The sequence below is a fragment of the Meles meles genome, chromosome 3 (genome assembly GCF_922984935.1).
Source record: "Meles meles chromosome 3, mMelMel3.1 paternal haplotype, whole genome shotgun sequence".
Lineage (NCBI taxonomy): Eukaryota > Metazoa > Chordata > Mammalia > Carnivora > Mustelidae > Meles > Meles meles.
In genome coordinates, this window is record NC_060068.1 from 57,521,693 (window position 1) to 57,542,202 (window position 20,510).

The 20,510-nt window shown below is 33.6% G+C and overlaps 1 protein-coding gene across 11 annotated transcripts in view; it reads right to left on the reverse strand.

Annotated features, from left to right (window-relative positions):
• Positions 1 to 20,510, reverse strand: part of PPIP5K2 (diphosphoinositol pentakisphosphate kinase 2) — a 78,294-nt gene that overhangs the window by 42,809 nt on the left and 14,975 nt on the right. For 8 of the 11 annotated variants that reach the window (XM_045999050.1, XM_045999048.1, XM_045999056.1 and 5 more), the window contains 12 exons: positions 19,580 to 19,734; positions 17,793 to 17,894; positions 16,295 to 16,456; positions 15,248 to 15,369; positions 12,934 to 13,035; positions 11,720 to 11,806; positions 10,926 to 11,001; positions 10,735 to 10,844; positions 9,967 to 10,052; positions 7,282 to 7,407; positions 7,018 to 7,139; positions 6,565 to 6,747 (listed from right to left, as the gene is read on the reverse strand). In XM_045999050.1, the coding sequence (XP_045855006.1) occupies positions 6,565 to 6,747; positions 7,018 to 7,139; positions 7,282 to 7,407; positions 9,967 to 10,052; positions 10,735 to 10,844; positions 10,926 to 11,001; positions 11,720 to 11,806; positions 12,934 to 13,035; positions 15,248 to 15,369; positions 16,295 to 16,456; positions 17,793 to 17,894; positions 19,580 to 19,734 (1,433 nt within the window). The remainder of the gene's footprint in view (positions 1 to 6,564; positions 6,748 to 7,017; positions 7,140 to 7,281; positions 7,408 to 9,966; positions 10,053 to 10,734; positions 10,845 to 10,925; positions 11,002 to 11,719; positions 11,807 to 12,933; positions 13,036 to 15,247; positions 15,370 to 16,294; positions 16,457 to 17,792; positions 17,895 to 19,579; positions 19,735 to 20,510) is intronic. The other 3 variants (XM_045999054.1, XM_045999049.1, XM_045999057.1) reach the window with 1 other exon arrangement.

Below are 20,510 nucleotides of genomic sequence, written 5' to 3' on the forward strand. Positions count from 1 at the left end.
TGAATTTCACTTCTTTTTATTATAAATAGTTAGTTTGGATCAATCTAACCACTGAAGAAAAGTAAGAATACTGGCTAACTTCTGTATTTCTGCTTTAAGGTATCTGAGAAATAGCATAGTAAGAAATTGTGGCAGCCAAACACATAGGTCAGAGATCCAGAGAGTGATCCTGGCATTTAGGCCTATTTTTGTACCAGAGACATTAATTGAGTCTGAATAGATAGCAGAGAGGTAGAATAGAGCTATAATAGTCTTATTAGGTTAAGGTGACCAAAGTGAAGTCCAGTGTTCCCAAAAGTAGAACTCTGGCAAACAATGCTTATAAGGTTTGAAAAATTAAAGATGAACTAGAAGCAAACCAATCCATGAATAAAATGCAGACCAGGTTCAAGTCAACTATTGGCTCTGAAAGATCTGTTCTGAAATTAGATTAAGGCAACCCTAGATTGTTGTACCAACAGGTACATGGCAGGAACAAATTAAGAAAGCCATATAGGAAGATGATAATATAATCTTAAGCTAACTTTATTTCCACAAACAAATATGCATCCATTATCCAAGATACTCAGGCACAAAAAAAAAAAAAAAAAAAAAAAGATACTCAGGCACAAAGAAAACAGGACAGTATGAATGCCAATAAGCATAAAACACAACAGAAACAGAACCAAAGAGACTCTAGGGATTTATTAAAAACTAAAAAATGAGGAAAACACTAATTTAAGATACATGCACCTTATGTCTACCACAGCATTCTTTAAAATAGCCAAATAATGGAAGCAGTCCAACTGTGGACATATAGACAACCAGATAAAGATGTGGTGTGTACACACACACACACACACACACACACACACACACACACAGAGGAATATTATTCAACACGAAAAAGAACAAGATCTTGCCATTTGAAACATGGATAGATCCAAGGAGTATAGTGTTAAGTGAAATAAGTTAGAGAAAGACAAACACTGTATGATTTCACTCCTATGTGGAATTTAAGAAACAAAACAAATGAAGAAAAAGGGACAACCAAAACAACCACTCTTAACTGAAGAGAACAAATTGATGGTTACCAGAGGGGAGGTAGGTGGAAGATGGGTGAAACAGTGATGGGACTAAGACGACACGTAATCATGAGGAGCACTGAGTAATGTGTAGAATGCTTGGATCTCTATATTGTAAACCTGAAACTAATAAAACACTGTTAACTATACTGGAATTAAAAAAGAAAACAGGGGCGCCTGGGTGGCTCAGTGGGTTAAAGCCTCTACCTTCAGCTCAGGTCGTGATCCCAGGGTGCTGGGATCGAGCCCCGCATCGGGCTCTCTGCTCGGCGGGGGGCCTGCTTCCTCCTCTCTCTCTGCCTGCTTCTCTGTGATCTCTGTCTAATAAATGAATAAATTCTTAAAAAAAAAAGAAAGAAAACAAAGAGTAAAAAATTAAACACCTGAAAAATGAGGAAACTTCCTCTGTTCAAAAAGATAAAAGAAAACACTAAAAATAAAAAACTGCAGATGACTGAAAAGTGACAAATTCAATATTAAAATAGCAAAAAGAAATTTTAGAATTGAAAAATACACTGGTTAAATTAAAAGCACATAAAATACAGCCAAAGGCAGATTTAGTAAATTGGAAGACTGGTGAGAAAATTTTATCCATAATAAAGCATAGAGACCAAAGGAAGAAAAAAAAAATTTTTAATGGATAAGAGAAGAGAAATTTCTAACAAACATGTATTTAGAAACCCACAAGAAGATAAGAAATGCTACATTAAAAGACAAAAATCAAAACCAGAAAAACAACTTCCCCAAACTGAAGCCACAGATACAAGAATCCTAATCGACTACTAGCAGGATAAGTTTAAAAAAAAAAAAAGCAATCTGGGGCGCCTGGGTGGCTCAGTGGGTTAAAGCCTCTGCCTTCAGCTCCAGTCATGATCTCAGGGTCCTGGGACTGAGCCCCCCATCTGGCTCTCTGCTCAGCAGGGAGCCTGCTTTTCCTTCTCTCTCTGCCTGCCTCTTTGCCTACTTCTGATCTCTGCCTGTCAAATAAATAAATAAAGTCTTTAAAAAAAAAAAAAGCAATCTACATCTAAACATATAACAGAATAACTGCTGAAAATCAAAGGCAAAAATGTTACAAGTGGCCAGAAGGAGTTACTGAAGAATAAATACATTAATTAATTAATTAATTTTTAAAAAGATTAGCTTCAAAGGTATAACAGTAAGATCAACAACTGACTTCTTTTTTTTTTTTTTTAAAGATTTTATTTATTTATTTGACAGATAGAGATCACAAGTAGGGAGAGAAGCAGGCAGAGAGAGAGAGAGGAGGAAGCAGGCTCCCTGCCAAGCAGAGAGACCGATGTGGGGCTCGATCCCAGGACTCTAGGATCATGACCTGAGTGAAAGGCAGAGGCTTTAACCCACTGAGCCACCCAGGCGCCCCTCAACAACTGACTTAAGGGAAATACTGGAAGCTACAAGATGGTCAACAGTATCTTCAGTGCAATGAAAGAAAATAAATGTTATCCTGGAACTCTATACCCAGTGAAAATATCCTATAGACTCAAGTTGAGGGGCGCCTGGGTGCCTCAGCTGGTTGAGAATTCAACTCTTGATTTCGGCTCAGGTCATGATCTCAGGGTTTTGAGATGGAGCCTCACGTCAGACCCTGCTGCTAGGCATGGAGCATGCTTAGGATTCTCCCTCTTCCTCTGCCCTCCCCTCACCCTCCCTTTAGAAAAAAAAAAAAAAGTAAAGTTGAAATTAAAAACATCTTCAAACAGAAAAGAATTCACCACCAGGAGACTGAAACTAACAGAATTAATATAGTTGTTCAGACAGAGGGAAAATGGTCTTAAATGGAAACTATGGACTTCCGAAGAATAAAAGGTAATTTAAAGGGCAAATGAGAGGCGCCCGGGTGGCTCAGTCAGTTAAGCCCCCAACTCAATTTCAGCTCTGTTCTTGATCTCAGGGTCTTGAGTTCAAGCTCCTCCACACCGAGCGTGACGCCTACTAAAACAAAACATAACAAAGCAAAACAAAAAAACTCAAAAAAGGGCAAATTAATGAATAAATCTAAATAAAAACTCCTTGCATAAAAGAATAACAAAATGACATTGTACAGTTTAAAATACACAAAATTAAACAATATTAAGAGCATACAAGTTACAGGTAGGCATGCTGCTAAATGTATGGTCTCAGGACTAGGCACTGGCACGAACTGGAAGCTTATTAGAAAGCTGAACTGTAGTCCCCATCCCAGATAGGACGAATAAGAATATGCATTTTTAACAAGACTCCAGATGATTATTATGCAAGTTAACGTTTGCATAGTATTTTTCTAGAATCCGTGCATTGTCCAGAGTAAGAGTCCCATGTATGTAACTTTGACTTTAAGAAGTCATAGAAGTGGGGCGCCTGGGTGGCTCAATGGGTTAAGCCTCTGCCTTCAGCTCAGGTCATGATCTCAGGATCCTGGGGTGGAGCCCCACATCAGGCTCTCTGTTCGGCAGGGAGACTGCTTCTCCCTCTTTCTCTGCCTGCCTCTCTGTCTACTTGTGATCTCTCTCTGTCAAATAAATAAATAAAATCTAAAAAAAAAAAAAAAAAGAAGTCATAGAAGCCTACTGTTATCTCTGGGGTAATGACAAAACAAAAAATAAAATCAAATATAATTTTTAAGCTAACAGAAATAAGTAAGTAAAAAGTACCAATTTCAACAACATTCTATAAGAATGTAATTTAATACTGATGCAAAATATAGTAACTGAAAATTAGTAAGTACTCTGGAATCCATAATTACAATGATTACATGATTTCCCACAAAGAAAATCTCCATGGGATTTACTAGTAAATTTTACCAAATATTTAATTAAAGATATGTACACAAACTCTTTCCCCAAAATAGGATACCCTAACAAATTTTAGGAGATTAACGTAATTCTGATATTGAAAGCAGACCAAGACATAAGAATAAAAATGTGAAGGTCAGTCTAACTCGAACACAGATGTAAAACTCTTACCCAAAAATAGCAAACCCAAACTAGGGACATATATTAACAACAACAATAATAAAATATATACATATACATATAAAAGTTGAGTTTATTTTAGAAACCAAGATAGCTTGATATCCCCCCAAAATCAAACGATACAAGAGATAAAAAGGAAATGATAAAATTCACCAACTTTTCATTTAACAAAACAGGAACAAAATGGAATTTCCTTATTTTGAAAAAGAATAGCTATTTAAAAATCTACAGAAAACATATTTAATGGACAAGTGTTAAAAGCTTTCTTTGAGAACATGGACAAGATATACCACTTCTATTTAATACTGTTTTTAAGCTAGTTACTGAAGATAAGAAAAAAAATAAAATAAACAAGATCAGAAAGGAAGAAAAAAAACCTATATGCTTTTAAAGGATAAAGAAAAATCTACCAATAAATTATTAAAGTAATAAATGAGTTCAATAAGGTTGATGCATATAAAGTCAACATTAGCTATTTCTACGTAACAACAGAGAATAAAATTTTTAGAGGTACTATTTACAACAGCATTAAAAATATATTAAAAGGAATAAATTTTCAGAAACTACAGATTTGATCCATGTAAACCAATACTGCAACAGGATTTTCGACAGGTTATTTTAAATTTATGTGGAAATGCAAGAAAAGCCAGAAAAAACTTGAAGAAAAAACTTGAAGAAGGGACCTTGAAGGCTTGGGAGATCAAGAAAAGAATATAGTATAGAAATAGACCATGTATATATATTATAAAGATGGTACCACAAAGTAGAGGGGGGAAAGGACAGTCTTTTTTTTTTTTTAAGGACAGTCTTTCATAATGTGCTGAACTATCGGGGATGTATAAACAGCTGAGTAAAAATCAATTTTGACATCCTATAGCACACAGAAACGTCAATTTTAGATTATAGATAAATGTGAAGAGCAAAACAGTAAAGCTTACAGAAGATCATACATAAGACTATTTTATGACCTCTAATTAGAAAAAGATATTATAAGCAATACATTAAAATGTACTGACCACAAAGGGGAATGGGAGATACCGGCATCCAGTTATTGAATGAGCAAGTCATGGGGATAAACGGCAGAGCACAGGGAATATAGTCAATGGTATTTTAATAGTGTTGTACGGTGACAGATGGTGGCTACACTTGTGGCGAGCATGGCACAACATATACTCTTGTCTGTTGAATCACTAATCAACTAATCAACTAATTATCTGTTGTATACCTGATACTAATGAAACAATGTGTGTCATTATACCTCAATAATTAAAAAAAAGATATTAGACTACACTAAAAAAATGAACTGACCGTAAAGGAAAAAATAAAACTTGGAATTCATGAAAAATTATTGAAAGACATCATAAAGGCTCAGAGTAGGTGGTAGGATTTAGAATACATATAAAAAGAGCTCATATTCAAAATAATTTAAGAACTTCTACCATTCACTAAGAAAAAAACAGACAAGCAATAGAAAAAAAGGACAAGAGACTTGAAGAGAAGGCCTCAGGAAAGGATAGCTAAACGGTCAAAAGATACTAAAACCACACTGAGCTACTATTACACATCTGCCTTCAGGACGGTCAAAACTGAACAGCCTGAGAATACCAAGAAAAGAGACTATGTAGGGTAATGATGATTTTCATGGACTTCGGGTGGAAGTGTAAATTGGCTCAATAACGGCTTTGGAAAACAGTTTGACATTATCTACTAATATTGAAACAGAAGTGTACCATGGGTCACAACAATTCCAATCTTAGAATACACCAAGAGAATGTATGCTCATATGCACTAGGAGATGCACAATGACTATCTCAGCAATATTAATCATAAGAGCACAAGACTGTAATGATGATACAAAGTATATATAAATTATAGTATACTTATAGAATAGAACCCGGGTCATCAAACTACGGCCTACAGGCCAAATGTGGCCTGTGGCATAGCCCATGAGCAAAGAACGGTTTTTACATTTTTTAAAGGGGGTTAAAAAACAAAAAGAATATGAAACAAGAGACCAAAGTGACCCACAAAGCCTAAAATTTACTATCTGGTCTTTCACAGAAAAGTTTGCCAATCCCTAAAATAAAATACTACATAGAAGTGATTACTGGTTAACTGTGGAAATTCTCAAAAATATGGATGAACGTCATAAACATAGTATCGAGCAAAGGAAGCCACACGTAAAAGAAAACCTATTCTATTGTATGAAGCTTAGAAAACAGCCACAACTGAGACCATAGCAATTAGGGAAACATACTTATCCAAATAAGTTTCTTGATATGAGAAGACTATAAAAAAGAGCAATAGGAAGTAAGGATAGTAATTATTTCTAGGAGATTGGGAAGGAGCTACAATTGAGAAGGGGCACACAGGGGTCAGAGGTGTCCCAGTGTTCTATTTCTGTATCTGGATGGTGGCTATATGAGTATCTGCTTTATAATACAATAGGCTCTAAGCTTATGTTTTATATACTTTTCTGTGCATGCATGATATTTCACAATGTAAAAGAGTTTGTTTAGACCCACCTTTTCATAGTCTTCAGCCGTAAAATCTCTATCTTTCTGAAGTATTTCATGAAGTCTTGCTTTCACACGTTGCTGACAACTGCTCAAAGAGTCACTGTCACTATCCAAAAGACCATTCATATTTGCACTTTTTACCATCTGAACAAGAATGGGTGTAAGCTCTCCTTCTAGAGCTAAGAGCCCCTAAACATATTGAATAAAGCCAATACAGATTTTAAAATTAGTATGCAAATTAACAGAAAGCATTTTAATAATTATTTTGTTACATGCTGAATTTCACAAAGTATAAGCTAACTATGTGCAATAAATAAACTGTTAATAATATAGCCCATCACCATTTCAGGGCCTGAGTTTGAAATTTCAAATTTAGAACTTTTAAACATTGCCTTAGCAAAAATCTTTTAAAATGTAATATTAGATGACATTCCTAGTAATTCTAAAAAACATTTATACCTTTGCAAAAGCAGCTGCAGTCATCTGTACTCGTCCCTCATCAGAGGCATATATTTTGAGGTCATGTCGGTAGGTACTATGTAATCTAAGTAAACCACAACCAGGAAATCCTGCATAATCTCCTGAAAATAAATACTCAAATCACTTAAGCTATATTTTTGTCTCACTATATTCCTACAAATATTTAGTAACATCACAAAATAAATGAAGATTTGAAAACATAATGCATAGATTTAACCAAATTAAAGAAATGACAAGATTTACCTTGACCTCCAGGATACATACACCTGAAAGCTCTTCCAAGTTCTTCAGCCTGGACCCTGCCTGCGGGAGTTAGTTCTCCTCCCCATTTTAGAACCAAAAGTAAGGATGGTTCTTCTCTTCGGCTGTCTAAGACACATGTGAATGGACAGAGGCAAATGTCAAGTTTGTTTCTTTTAAAGAGACATATTATCAAGATTAATTTTTTCTTTGTTCTCTCTTCTGCAGTGAAATACAGCTTTTATCTAAATTATCTTGTTCCTTTGAACATACCTATCTGTAGGCTTTTGTTTCTTTCAGGAACACTCTTTGCTCCGTCAGTTAAAATCTTACTCAAATTTCAAAATCTCTTCCATACTTTACGAAGAAGGCTCTTTCTCAGTTTTCTAAAGGAAGTATTGCTTCTACCTTCCCTGCTATGTCCTGGTGACAGGACACCAATAAGATTTGCCCAATATATTTAATTTAGTTGTGCTAGCGATGTTAGATTAAGAGCTCCCTGACCACAGGATCAAGACCTTGTCTTTATATCAAAAGTCTCACATAAAAGGTAATGCTACCTGAAGTGAAGATGTATACATTTTTATGATGAGAAATTAATGATCTGCATAATTTTAGGAAGACGTGAGATGAGAAAACCTAAAATTTATTATAATTTAAGTTTATGAATGATATATATAATAAAATGTAGGCAAGAACAACTTTCTAAATTTGGAATTGTACAATTTCTTTATGTTCCTTACCAAAGATTTTTCTCAGATATTAGGGGAAGTTCTACAAGCAAATGAGTTTCTATACTTAATTCATCTGCCCTTTATCATGTCTTAAGATCTGTACTGGGCTACAGAAACAAAGGTATTTTAAAATAAGCAATAGGGGGCAGCTCAGTGGCTCAGTCAGTTTGGCATCCGCCTTCAGCTCAGGTCATGATCCCAGGGTTCTGGGATCCAGGCCCCTCATTGGGCTCTCTGCTCAGTGGAAAGCCTGCTTCTTCCTCTCCCTCTGCCACTCCCCTGCTCTTATACTTTCTCTGCCTCTGTCTCTCTCTCTCAAATAAATGAATAAAATCTTTTAAAAAATAAATTGAAATAAATAAATTTAAAAAATAAAAATAAGCAATAGAAGTGCTAAAAAACTTAATGTTGATTCATGAAAAGTGATAGAAATCAACCTTTGTCCTGGGACTAGATAGTAGTTGTATGTGTTTTATTACATACGCCAGTATTAATTTATGGAAGGAAAATTAATTAACAGACTTTTTCAATTACAGTTATTTACTGAATTTTTTTATCACAAGCATTAAATAAAAGAAATTAATCTGTATTGCTATTAATCACAAGTGTGACAAAATAGCAACATGTCAAATTTTAAAAATAAATTTATTAAAGATCAACATAATCAAACTTGTGCTTTCATTTAAGATAATCATTACTTCAATTTATGCTACTATAAATAATGACATTGAGAATATTCCCAAAGATCAATTTTTCCCTGAATATCTGACCACTTCCTTGGGATAGATTCTTCTTTTTTTCCCCAAGAATTTATTTATTTATTTGAGAGACAGAGTATGAGACAGAAGAAGATCAGAGGGAGAAGCCGACTCCCCGTGGAGCTGGGAACCCGATGCAGGACTCGATCCAGACACTCTGGAATCATGAGTTGAGTCAAAGGCAGTTGCTTAACCAACGAGCTACCCAGGCGCCCAAGATTCTTCTAAGTAGAATTAAGATCAACGCATATGAACATTTTCTGAAGTTTCTAATATATACGGCCAAATAACTTTTCAAAGAGTCATGTCAATTTATACTCCGATCAATAGACTGAAATATACTCACACTGTTTTCTCATTAACATTCTTTATCACCGATTTGACAAAGAATAAGAAAACACTTTGCTAGTGTGATAGGCAAAAGTGGTTATTACTATTATTATCATTATTTTATTGGGCATCTATACTCCTCTATGAAATGGCTTCTCTAACCCCTGCCCATTTTTCTTTTAAAAGGTAAATGAATTGCTAACCATAAGAGACTATGGACTCTGAAAAACAACCTGAGGGTTTTGAAGGGTCAGGGGTGGGAGGTTGGGGGAACAGGTGGTGGGTAATAGGGAGGGCACGTTTTGCATGGAGCACTGGGTGTTGTGCAAAAACAATGAATACTGTTATGCTGAAAAAATAAATTAATTAAAAGAAAAAAGGTAAATGAATTTATGGAGTTCTACGCTGAATACTTTTAGAGACTAACCTTCTTTAAATGCTTATTCTGACTTTTTCAGTGGAGGAAAACACTTTTATCATATACGTTTTTAGTTTTCTTGTACTTTTTGAGCTTTCTTCCTGTATACTCTGTCCTCTTTTACCAAAGGAGGAAGAAAGGGATCCATTAAGTAACGTGTAGTCATATATAAACTTTCTGAAACAATCCCAGAGTAAAAAGGAAGTCCGAAGCAGTTTCCAAAACAATAAAATGTATCCTTAAAGGATCAAGAATAAAATCTATCCTTTACTTAAAATATGGTTAGGGAAAGTAAGAGGGAAAAGTTAACAAAACTCTACTTTATTTTTTCCTTTATTCAGCATGTCAGTCCCTAAATTATTACACTCAAGAGGGCCCAAAGGTCATCAAATGAGTAGCTAAGTCCCTACACATAATTAAAACACAATAGACATTAATAGTGATATACCTTCTTCTTCACTAGATGTTTTAGGACAACCATGAGGGAGATAAGTTAACTGGACTTTACGATTTATTCCAGAAAAATGGCCATACCTGAAAAACAAATGACAAGCAAAACAAATAACATTTAGTAAGTATTCAATGCAACCTCCTAAAGAAAAATTAAACCATCTAGAGAAAAACTAAATCTACATATTAATGTGCCTTTCTATTTGTAATTAATTGCTGAATTCTCTAACATATCCTACCAGAAAATCTCCATAAAATAGATACTCATTTTAATCACATTAAAAATGAAAATTACAAAAAATTACAATTTTGAAGAGATGAAGAAGTATAGAAATATAAAAAAATAAATGTAGGGGTATCTAAAGGAAATAAGACTCTAAGTGGTCAAATATGTAAAGCTTATAATAGGCCTACCGGTGTTATCAATTTCACTTGACTAAAACAGCTCAAAATTGTTTTTTAATTAAACAACATTTAATCTGTGGTCATGTTAGCAATTTGGCATTCATCCTAAGTAGTACTTCAAAAATATCCGAATTCTTCTCATCAAAATGAAAAGTAAAACTAAAATAATAACCTTCAAAACAACCATCTATTTTCTCACTGGTACAAATAAAAATCTCACTAGACCTTCACTAATTTCTCTTCAGTTTCAGCAATAAATTACAAAAAGATTAAACTGTAAAGGAAATTTAACAAACTCATACATTAAAAAGAGAACACAGCAAGTAATTATCAAAGTTAAGGGTTTCAGAAAGATTCTCACATTTCCAATACAGTCTTAAGTTGTTCAAGTTTTGACTTGTTTTCTTCAATTTCAGAATCATTATTTTGCCCCAGCTCCATAAGAAGTTGTCGGGCAATGTCCAGCACTTCCTATAAAATAATAAAGAACTGAATTTTTATGTAACATTGCCATTAGCAATTTAAAACCAACAAGAAATAAAATGCACTTGCCTGTAATTGTTTTGGCTTTTTGAGTTTTAATTTCCCCGATTTGTATCCATCACACTTTTCAAAAAGATCAAAAAATCTTATAAAAAAAGACAGCACAGTTAGTCCTTTGCAATAATTAGTATTAATACCATGTACTTACACAAACCACTTATAATGAAAATATGGGACTCAGGTCTATGGATTTCAAATACTGTGTGTTCTCTTTCACTATAGAAGGTTGCTCCTCCACCCTGGGCAATAAAACTTACCATTCTCCTGAGCACATCAAACTAACAATCACTAGATTATTTTTAAAAGTTTTCTCATGATGGAAACTGAGTATATGATTGTAATACTAAGTATTACATTCTCTGAAGTGACTGCATACCCATACATATTAAAAATGTTTCAACATATTTATTGGCTCAAGTTTTTAAATTTTATTATTTCCAAATCAAATACTGAAGAGAAATAAGATAAACTTCCATTCTACTAATTTTCTTCTAGAAGGTTGAGAGGTTAAAGATCATAGAAACCAATGAAGAAAGTAACAAACCAAGATTAAACAGAACACCTTAGGATGTTTATGCCTTTCCAGCAGTAAACAAAGGCAGACCAGATGGACGATAATTGATGGATATTAACATAATAATATTCAGATGCTGATACACACAGTTATTTTACATGGATTTTCACTGCATCCAGCAGTTTAAATTAATGGCCAAGAAATGGGAAAACAGATTTTCTGTAAGATGTGTTAATTAAATCAGTTAATCACCTATCAGAAATCTTAAATTATTCTTCCTAAAACATACTTTTGATGCCTCACTTCCATTTTCATTTTTTGTTTTGGTGTTCGATCCCCATGACGTATCACAGCTATGACACATCTAAGTTCCATCCTACAATTAAAAAAAAAAAATGCTTTCAATTTTCTAACAAAGTTTTCTGTTAAATAATTCAGACTAATACAACATCTCATTATTTGTTTAGAGCTACCTTTTACATTTGAGAGCTTTCCTATGAAGAACAGTATTCGTAACAACCAGTTGATTTTATCAAATTCAATCTTAAGATTTTAAGAAGCTGGAGGGGGAGTAATATGAAGCTATATATCAGCTTCCTCTCTAGAGATGGTTATGCTCACACTGGGATAAAAGTAAACAAATGGCAATCCTGGAACTTCATGAAATACTTGTTCTGTAGCATAGATTGTTATGGACTGAGATTTCATTAAATCAAAGCAAAATAAAGCTTTACTTTATAGCTGCTATATTTATTTTGCCCTTGTAAGAACAGAACAGGTATTTCAAACTCATATTACTAGAAGATAATACAGTCTTAGAAAGAATGCCAAGGTATACTTTAGTGTGTGCCAAACCGTAAGCCACAGAATACAACCCTACAGGATTTTAATAAGTCACCTAAAAAAATGTTATGTTAAATAGTTTGAGAATACTGGTTTAAAAACATTATAAATATTTTTTTGTCCCCTCACCCAATCAGGACTTCTCAGAATTTTTAACACGCTAATGTAAATGTCTAAGCTGTGAATATGAAGCATTTGGTCAACTCGTCTGAGTAGCAGGTGAGTTTCAAGCAGTAATTTTCACTAGGAGAATGTTATGAGACACTCTGGCAATACTGGTCTAATTAATTTACTTCAAGACATACCCGTATATTTTTTCTGTACACACTCAGAAGTTGTAAACCATCAACTATGAACCTTCAAGTGACATACCTGTTGGTACCTCATTTATTTTTATGACTTAATTCAATAGTTCTATAACTATCTAAGCATTTTTCAGAATTTTTTCCCCCAGAATTTTATTTTTAACAATAAAAAAGATTTTTAGTCTAGATGGACCCTGCAAAAGCATATAATCTATTTCTCCATCTGCCAAGTGAATCATATGAAAACATACACAGCAAAGTGTCCAATAACCATCAGAAATTTAATCTCTGTTGTAACAGCAGAGACCGATATACAAAACCACACGAATTTCTAAAAGAAAATATTCAAACTTACATAGTTCCAGATGTAGTCGGTACAATTGGGATATCTTCAGCTTCTAAGGGTATTGACCAGGGGATTTGAAATTGTGGAGCAAGCTCTCGCATTACAATATTGCTTTGATACAAAAAAAAACCTAGAAATTAGTTCATTTTAAGACAAAACTCAATATTTAATGACTAATAATACAGAATCATAAAAGTTAAGGTCAAACTAGTGATTCTGTGATTATAGCACATAAAAAATACCTCAAAGAATCAATCCTGATTAAAACAAATATTAGCAGTTCTAAACTGGTACATTAGAACACACTGAAGAAACGCTATAAATTTGGAATTACTGGGGCGCCCGGGTGGCTCAGTTATTAAGCGTCTGCCTTCTGCTCAGGTCATGATCTCAGGGTACTAGGATCAAGCCCCGCTTCGGGCTCTCTGCTCAGTGAGAAGCCTGCTTCTCCCTCTCCCACTCCCACTGCTTGTGTTCCCTCTTTTGCTGTCTCTCTCTCTCTGTCAAATAAATAAAATCTTTTAAAAAAAATTTGGAATTATTTATTATTTACATTAGTTTTAAAGTATAAATCACATTGGAGTCAAATAAATCATTATAATTGCATTACATCCACTCAAAGATAAATTCTGAAAACAAAGATTGTCTCTTCTTTATGGCCACAGGTCATTTCTTTCTTTTTTTAGATTTTATTTATTTATTTAGAGAGAGTGTGTGAAAGAAGAGGGGAGGGGCAGGGGGAAGAGAGAATCCCCAACAGACTCCCCACTGAGCACGGAGGCCTACATGGAGCTCAATCCCAGGACCCTGAGATCCTGACCTGGGCCAAAACCAAGAATCAGAAGCTCAAACAACTGAGCCACACAGGTGCCCCAAGGGTCCTTTCTTACCTGTTTATCACTTTTGAAATTACTCTAAATACCATGGCTCTTTTTAAACAAATACCCATTATATTTTACTAATAGGGTTAACAATAATTTTATAATTACATGTTAAGTAATTATAAAATATTTTTTGTTTTGTCTCAATTCAGCATTCATGCTAAAATTTAGTAAGCTCCCCCAGATTACACCTTAAGGGTCAGTTCTCCAATCTTTAAAATATATTATAAAAGTAGACTTCAATTATGACAATACTTTTTTTAATTTATTTTTATTAACATATAATGTATTATTTGCTTTAGGGGTACAGGTCTGTGAGTCATCAGTCTTAGTCACCAGTCTTAAAAAATTCACAGCACTCACCATAGCACATACCCTTCCCAATGTCCATAACCCAGCCACCCCATCCCTCCCCCCACCCCCCAGCAACCCTCAATTTGTTTCCTGAAATTAAGAGTCTCTTATGGTTTGTCTCCCTCCCCGGTCCCATCGTGTTTCATATTTTTCTCTCCCTTCCCCCCATGACCCCCTTGTCCTGTCTCTCAAATTCCTCATATCAGAGAGATCATATGATAATTATGACAATACATTTTAAAATGTAAGTTTCTTATGCCTTTGTCATATATACTCTGAAATGGTTTAAAAATATTTGTCTTATGAATCTTCTAAATCAAGGTATAAGAAAATAGTTCAAAGAAAATACAAATCGCATTTCTACATGTAGTAATTTCTTTTGGGTTCACTTGATAATCTCATGAAATTATCTTTAAGTGACATGTAATGATAGAAAACAGTATCATTCAAAATAACTCTGAATTCCAAATATTTCTATTCTAATCCAGTTACTTATTTCATGAATACTCATTTTATACCTACAAGTAAGAAAATAAAACCTTTCCAACCGTAATCACATAGCAAAAACTTGCAGAACAAAGTAACCTAATAAATAGCTGTAATACTCACTGCATAGGGGCGCGTGGGTGGCTCAGTGGGTTAAGCCTCTGCCTCAAGCTCAGGTCATGATCTCACCAAATTGAGCCCTGCAATGGGCTCTCTGCTCAACAGGGAGCCCGCTTCCCCCCTCTCTCTCTGCCTGCCTCTCTGCCTACTTGTGATCTCTCTCTCTGTCAAATAAAAATAAATAAATAAATCTTAAAAAAAAAAAAATCACTGCATAGCACTTCTAAATCTTTAAGTTAAAGTATCTTTAACTTAAAAATATCTATACTGGCCATAAATTACTCTGCCTTTGATAACCCAAAGTATAACTCAGGATTTGGTGTAGTTCTTTAGGGAATGACATTTTATGAACATTGATTTTTATTCTAGAGTGCTTTCAGGACTCTGATCATTTGATGTTTGCAATTATTGGTTTCTGAATAGCTAGTATGCATTAGCTGTAACAAAGGTAAAGAGGAGAAATATAAAGAAAAAATTCTTACCCAAGTATTTTTGCACAATCATCATAATACTTCATGGAATTTTTCACAAAACTGAAGCCATTGACATCACAGACATAGGACTGTCCATTGGCCCGTAATAAATCAAAACCACAAACTGTTTGCTATTTAAAATAAATTATATTTAAAGTTACATTTGAATTAGGATCCACAGTTTTTCAGTCTTACAACATATCAAATTTTATAAATGCCTAAAAATTTACTACTGGTTATTAGTTGATTTCATAGTAAGTAATAAATGAAATTACCCATCTCTAACCTGAGTATTCTGAAAATATATAAAACATACCATATGACCATGAGTTCCCCCATGAAATAAATATAGAACCAAAATGTGTAAGAGATAAGAGAAGCCAAAAAATAACATATATTATGTATTTATAGACAAATATTCCCTCCACAAAAGTGACTTCAATATATTAAGACATAAAGGATTATTTAATAACCAGTAATACACTAGTCTTTACATTATATACCCAAGACAAGACTTCAAAAGGTAAAGTTTATCCTTCAAAAGATTTGTTAGAAACAAAAAGTTTTCTTTAAGAAATGTATTTGTATTGCTTTCATGAACACATTTTAACATATACAATAAATGGGCTAAAGTATGTATTGCCAAAGCTAGAAGACTGCTAAGGACCTTTTTTATTCAACAAAGCAATCATTTATCAAATCTGAGTAAACAGTACTTTTAACCAGTTGTTATTACCATGTTAAACAATACCTCTAAACACTGGTTAATGTTACTGCTTTAGTTAAGTCCATCAAACTTTAATTTCTGAATAAATTGGCAAGGTTCCCTTTTACATAACACAGAAAGAATACAGAGAAACAAAGGCCTTCATTTACTGTATATTTTTATTAATGGCACTACAAGAATCTCCTGAGTATATAAACAGTTCAAATGTATCATTTTTGATCTTCTGAGCTGATTTCTCCTATTAAATGCCCATGTAACATTTCTTTTACTCAAGAAAGAAAATTAGAATTTCTTTTACAAGGGTCTATGTGGCCTGTAAAACATCTTACCTTAAAAGCAAGGCAGACTTTCCAGGCAATTAATTTCTCTCGTGCATTAAGAATAACAGGGTATCTAACTTCTTTTCCCTCACTGTCTCGTTCCACCTTGCCATCAAGTGCTGGAGATTTTCGAGCTTCAGCATGCGCGTAATCTGGACCCACTGTATAAACCTTTAATAAATGTTAAAATATATACATAAAAAATGTATATGTCACATAAAATGTATTAAATTTTAAAAAGCAAGACAACAAATCAAAAGAAAAAAATCAATAAAAAATACTTCAGTCTCCAGACTGTTCTTTTCACACTTCTTTCTATTTCACATGCCAAAATTTTCAATACACTGGAAAAGATTATAAATAATTAATTACATGGCAAAACTGGTAACATGAAGTTCTGTTCTCTACAGAGAATGATTATACTGAGCGATGTGAGGGAACACGAGGTTGTATAGGATGTAATCTTTCCCAAATTTTTTTTAGCTTAATCAAAGGAGAAGTACAAATAATTATAAAAACGTTATAGAAGGAAGTAATAGCCAAAAGAAAGATTAAAAAATGGGGGTGGTGGTGAGGGGCAGCATACCCTGAAAGTCAGACAAGAAAGGGAACAGCACCCTAAGTAAAGGTAGTAAACACAGAGGCCAGAAGCATTAAAAAGCACAATGTATTAAGGTAAAAGTTATTTGGTGCCATTTATACAGTAAGAAATAAGGTTCATAGAACAGACTGGGAAATATTCTGTATGCCACCCTTATGAACCTGATTATTACCCTATGGTCAACAAAATCCATAAGAGAGTTTTAAAGGAGAGGTTCACGATCAGGTTTATACCTTAGAAAAAAAGATACTCTCATTAGACAGAGATTAGTTGAAGGTAAAGCAATTAAGACCTTATCTGTCACCCAAGGAAATTTCAAACATATTGTTATATTACACTACAGTTGTCACAGATCTCAGAGCATCATTTACACTAATCAGTGCTTAGAAACGAGTGGCTATTAGACCCTTAACTCACTACATTTTATTATTTAATAAAATATATATTTATTTAATATAATATTATTATATTAAATATAATTATTTTAATTATTATTAAATAATTATGATTATAATATTATTTATAGTATATATTATATTATTAATTATATAATTAATAATATAAATTATAATTAAATATTAATTAAAAATAATATATTTACTTAATAAAATAAAAGAAGCACACATATTATTGTATCACAAAGTTGGTTTTTAAATATTTTTATAACTACATTTCAAAAAAATTTGTCTCCCTGGCAATCTTGTTTTGGGCATCAAAGAACATGATTCTAAAACAAGAGTCCACGGGCTTCAGACTGCCAAAGGCATTCATAATACAAAATAGACAAAGAATCCCTAGTCATAAAAAGAAAGAGATACAGAATAGAGTCTATCCTTGGGGTAATCTCTTTTTCTGTATCACTGGTAAACTAAAGGCAAAAGTGAAATACACTGTAATCAATCCTACCTTTACATCAGTACCATCTGTGGGCATAAACTCTTCATATATATATGAGCCTGTTTTTCGTACATTGCTTTCTGGGGAATAAACACTACTTCTACTGCCAATCTGAAAACAAAAGATGTCCACAAATATAAAAGCTAAGTTATTCATCTCATTTTTATAATATAACCTCTTTATCATCTATTTCCATCTTAGATATTTCCAAAAACTTTTATTGGTGAACAAATATTTAACAACACTTACTATAGAGTTGACAATGCATTATTTTCTGTTATAATGTAACTTATATGTAAGTTAAGTAGCATAAGAATACAATGAACAGGGGCGCCTGAGTGGCTCAGTGGGTTAAGCCGCTGCCTTCGGCTCAGGTCATGATCTCAGGGTCCTGGGATCGAGTCCTGCATCGGGCTCTCTGCTCGGCAGCGAGCCTGCTTCCCTCTCTCTCTCTCTGCCTGCCTCTCTGTCTGCTTGTGACCTCTCTCTGTCAAATAAATAAATAAAATCTTTAAAAAAAAAAAAAAAGAATACAATGAACAGTAAGAATAATGCTCCTAAGATTCAACCATGTTCTTGCATGTAACCCTCTTTTGTTCACTTTTTGGTGAAAAAATTCACCACAAAATTCACCACAGAATTTTCCACTGTATAGGTACACCATAATTCATTCATTTTATTAATGAATATTTAGGTTGTTTTCTAAGCTTTAGCCAATAGAAGAGTGTTGCTTTCAATAGTCTTGTAAGTGTCCCAGGTGCAAGGGCATTTCTAAGGTACATACTACAAATAGAATTACTAGGTGATAGAATTACTAGGTGTTCATATTCAACTTAAAAAGATAATGCTAAAATATTTTATGAACTTTTTTTTTTTTAAGGATTTATTTATTTATTTGACAGACAGAGATCACAAGTAGGCAGAAAGACAGGAAGAGAGAAAGGAGGAAGCAGGCTCCCTGCTGAGCAGAGAGCCAGATGCGGGGCTCGATCCCAGGACCCTGGAATCATGACCTGAGCTGAAGGCAGAGGCTTTAACCCACTGAGCCACCCAGGCGCCCCTATGAACTGTTTTAATAATTTAGAGTCTTCTAGCAAATTGTGAGTTCCCACTGCTCTACATCCTCATCTATAATTGGGATTATTAAACTTAATATTTGCCACTCTAATGGATATAAAATAGTACCTCACTGTGTTTTACTTTGTATTTCTATAGTTGCTTATAAGTATACATGCATCTTTGATCTTAATACACTGTTATATTATGTTGCTAAGAGGAAAAAGGCTATATTAATGTACATTTCTGCTAACAACATTTGGGCTTATGCCTGTTTTGCAACTATCTCGATCTTTTTGATTTTTTTGCCAATCAAAAAAGTAATTCAATGTCATTACCTTTTAGACTTCATTTGCATTTACTTTATTATGGGTACAGTTTTGAGCATACTTTCATGAATGTAAATGTTATTGATATTACTTGTGTCTAAGAATTATCTATCTTGGAGACCATTTTTCTTAAAAACTACTGATTTTTGCTTGTATTTCTCATATGCCAGATACATAAATGGAAGATGGAAAGAAAATCAAGTAATTTTCTTGGTATTTTGTACATAGAAATTTTGCATAAACAACATTAAATAACTAAAATAACATCTTGCTTTTCTAATAAAGAAGGATATGTTTGAATTTATGCCTGAATGGTACATTTAATTTTAATTCTACTGAATACTTGGTTACTTTTAGTAGAATTTCTATGAAGTATGAATAATAGTATCCCCTAGGATAACAAAGGTTTACCTTTCGAAAAAGTCTTTGACTTCCACCACCTGCAGATGTGGGATAGTAAATGTAAACATTGTGATCCTCTGCACTGACTGGCTTTTCTACAAATGGCTTTTGAAAAACTTCACCATTTACTTCTACATGATCTTCCCCTTCAATCAGATTGCATTCTAAAAATCAAACATTAACAACAGGAAAAATTACATATTGTATATTAGCTACCTTTAACATTATTGTTAAAGTTTTTACTAGAATAGTTTGCAAAGAAAAGTAACTGTGGATAACGTGTGATTTTATTTTAATTAAAAAGTCATGCAGAAGCGCCTGGATGGTTCAGTTGGTTAAGCGTCCCACTCTTGGTTTCAGCTCAGCTCATGATCTCACGGGTCCGAAGATGGAGCTCAGTCTTGGCTCCACACTCAGCAGGAAGTCTGCTTCAAGATTCTCTACTTCTACCCACCCGTCACAACCTCTCTCTCTAAAAAAATAAATCATCTTTTAAAAAAATTTATGCAAATAATATACACCAAGATTTATGATCTATGACATTAAAAACTACAGTTATTCTTCAAAATCTTATGAACCTGACATTTTACCTTATCATCCCACAGAATTCAATGTTAGATATGAAATGATGCCAACACAAAAGACTGAGAAATCTTTCTAGATTGCTATCATCTTCTGAAAATTGTATGGAATTATTTGTATCACAGATACCACAAAACATGAAATTATTTAAGTTATTAAAGTAACCTATACAAAGTAAGCAAGCAATCCAATCAGAAAGTTAATTTTTTAGCTCTAGACAAATGAGAGAAGTTCCCTGTTACTGATAATAAATGCTATATCCAGTTTTTAACAAAAGTTGCTTTAAGGTACAATAAAATCATCAAAATTCCCCCAAATACCCTTGTCAGGATATTAACTCTTAAAGCAGAAAAACATT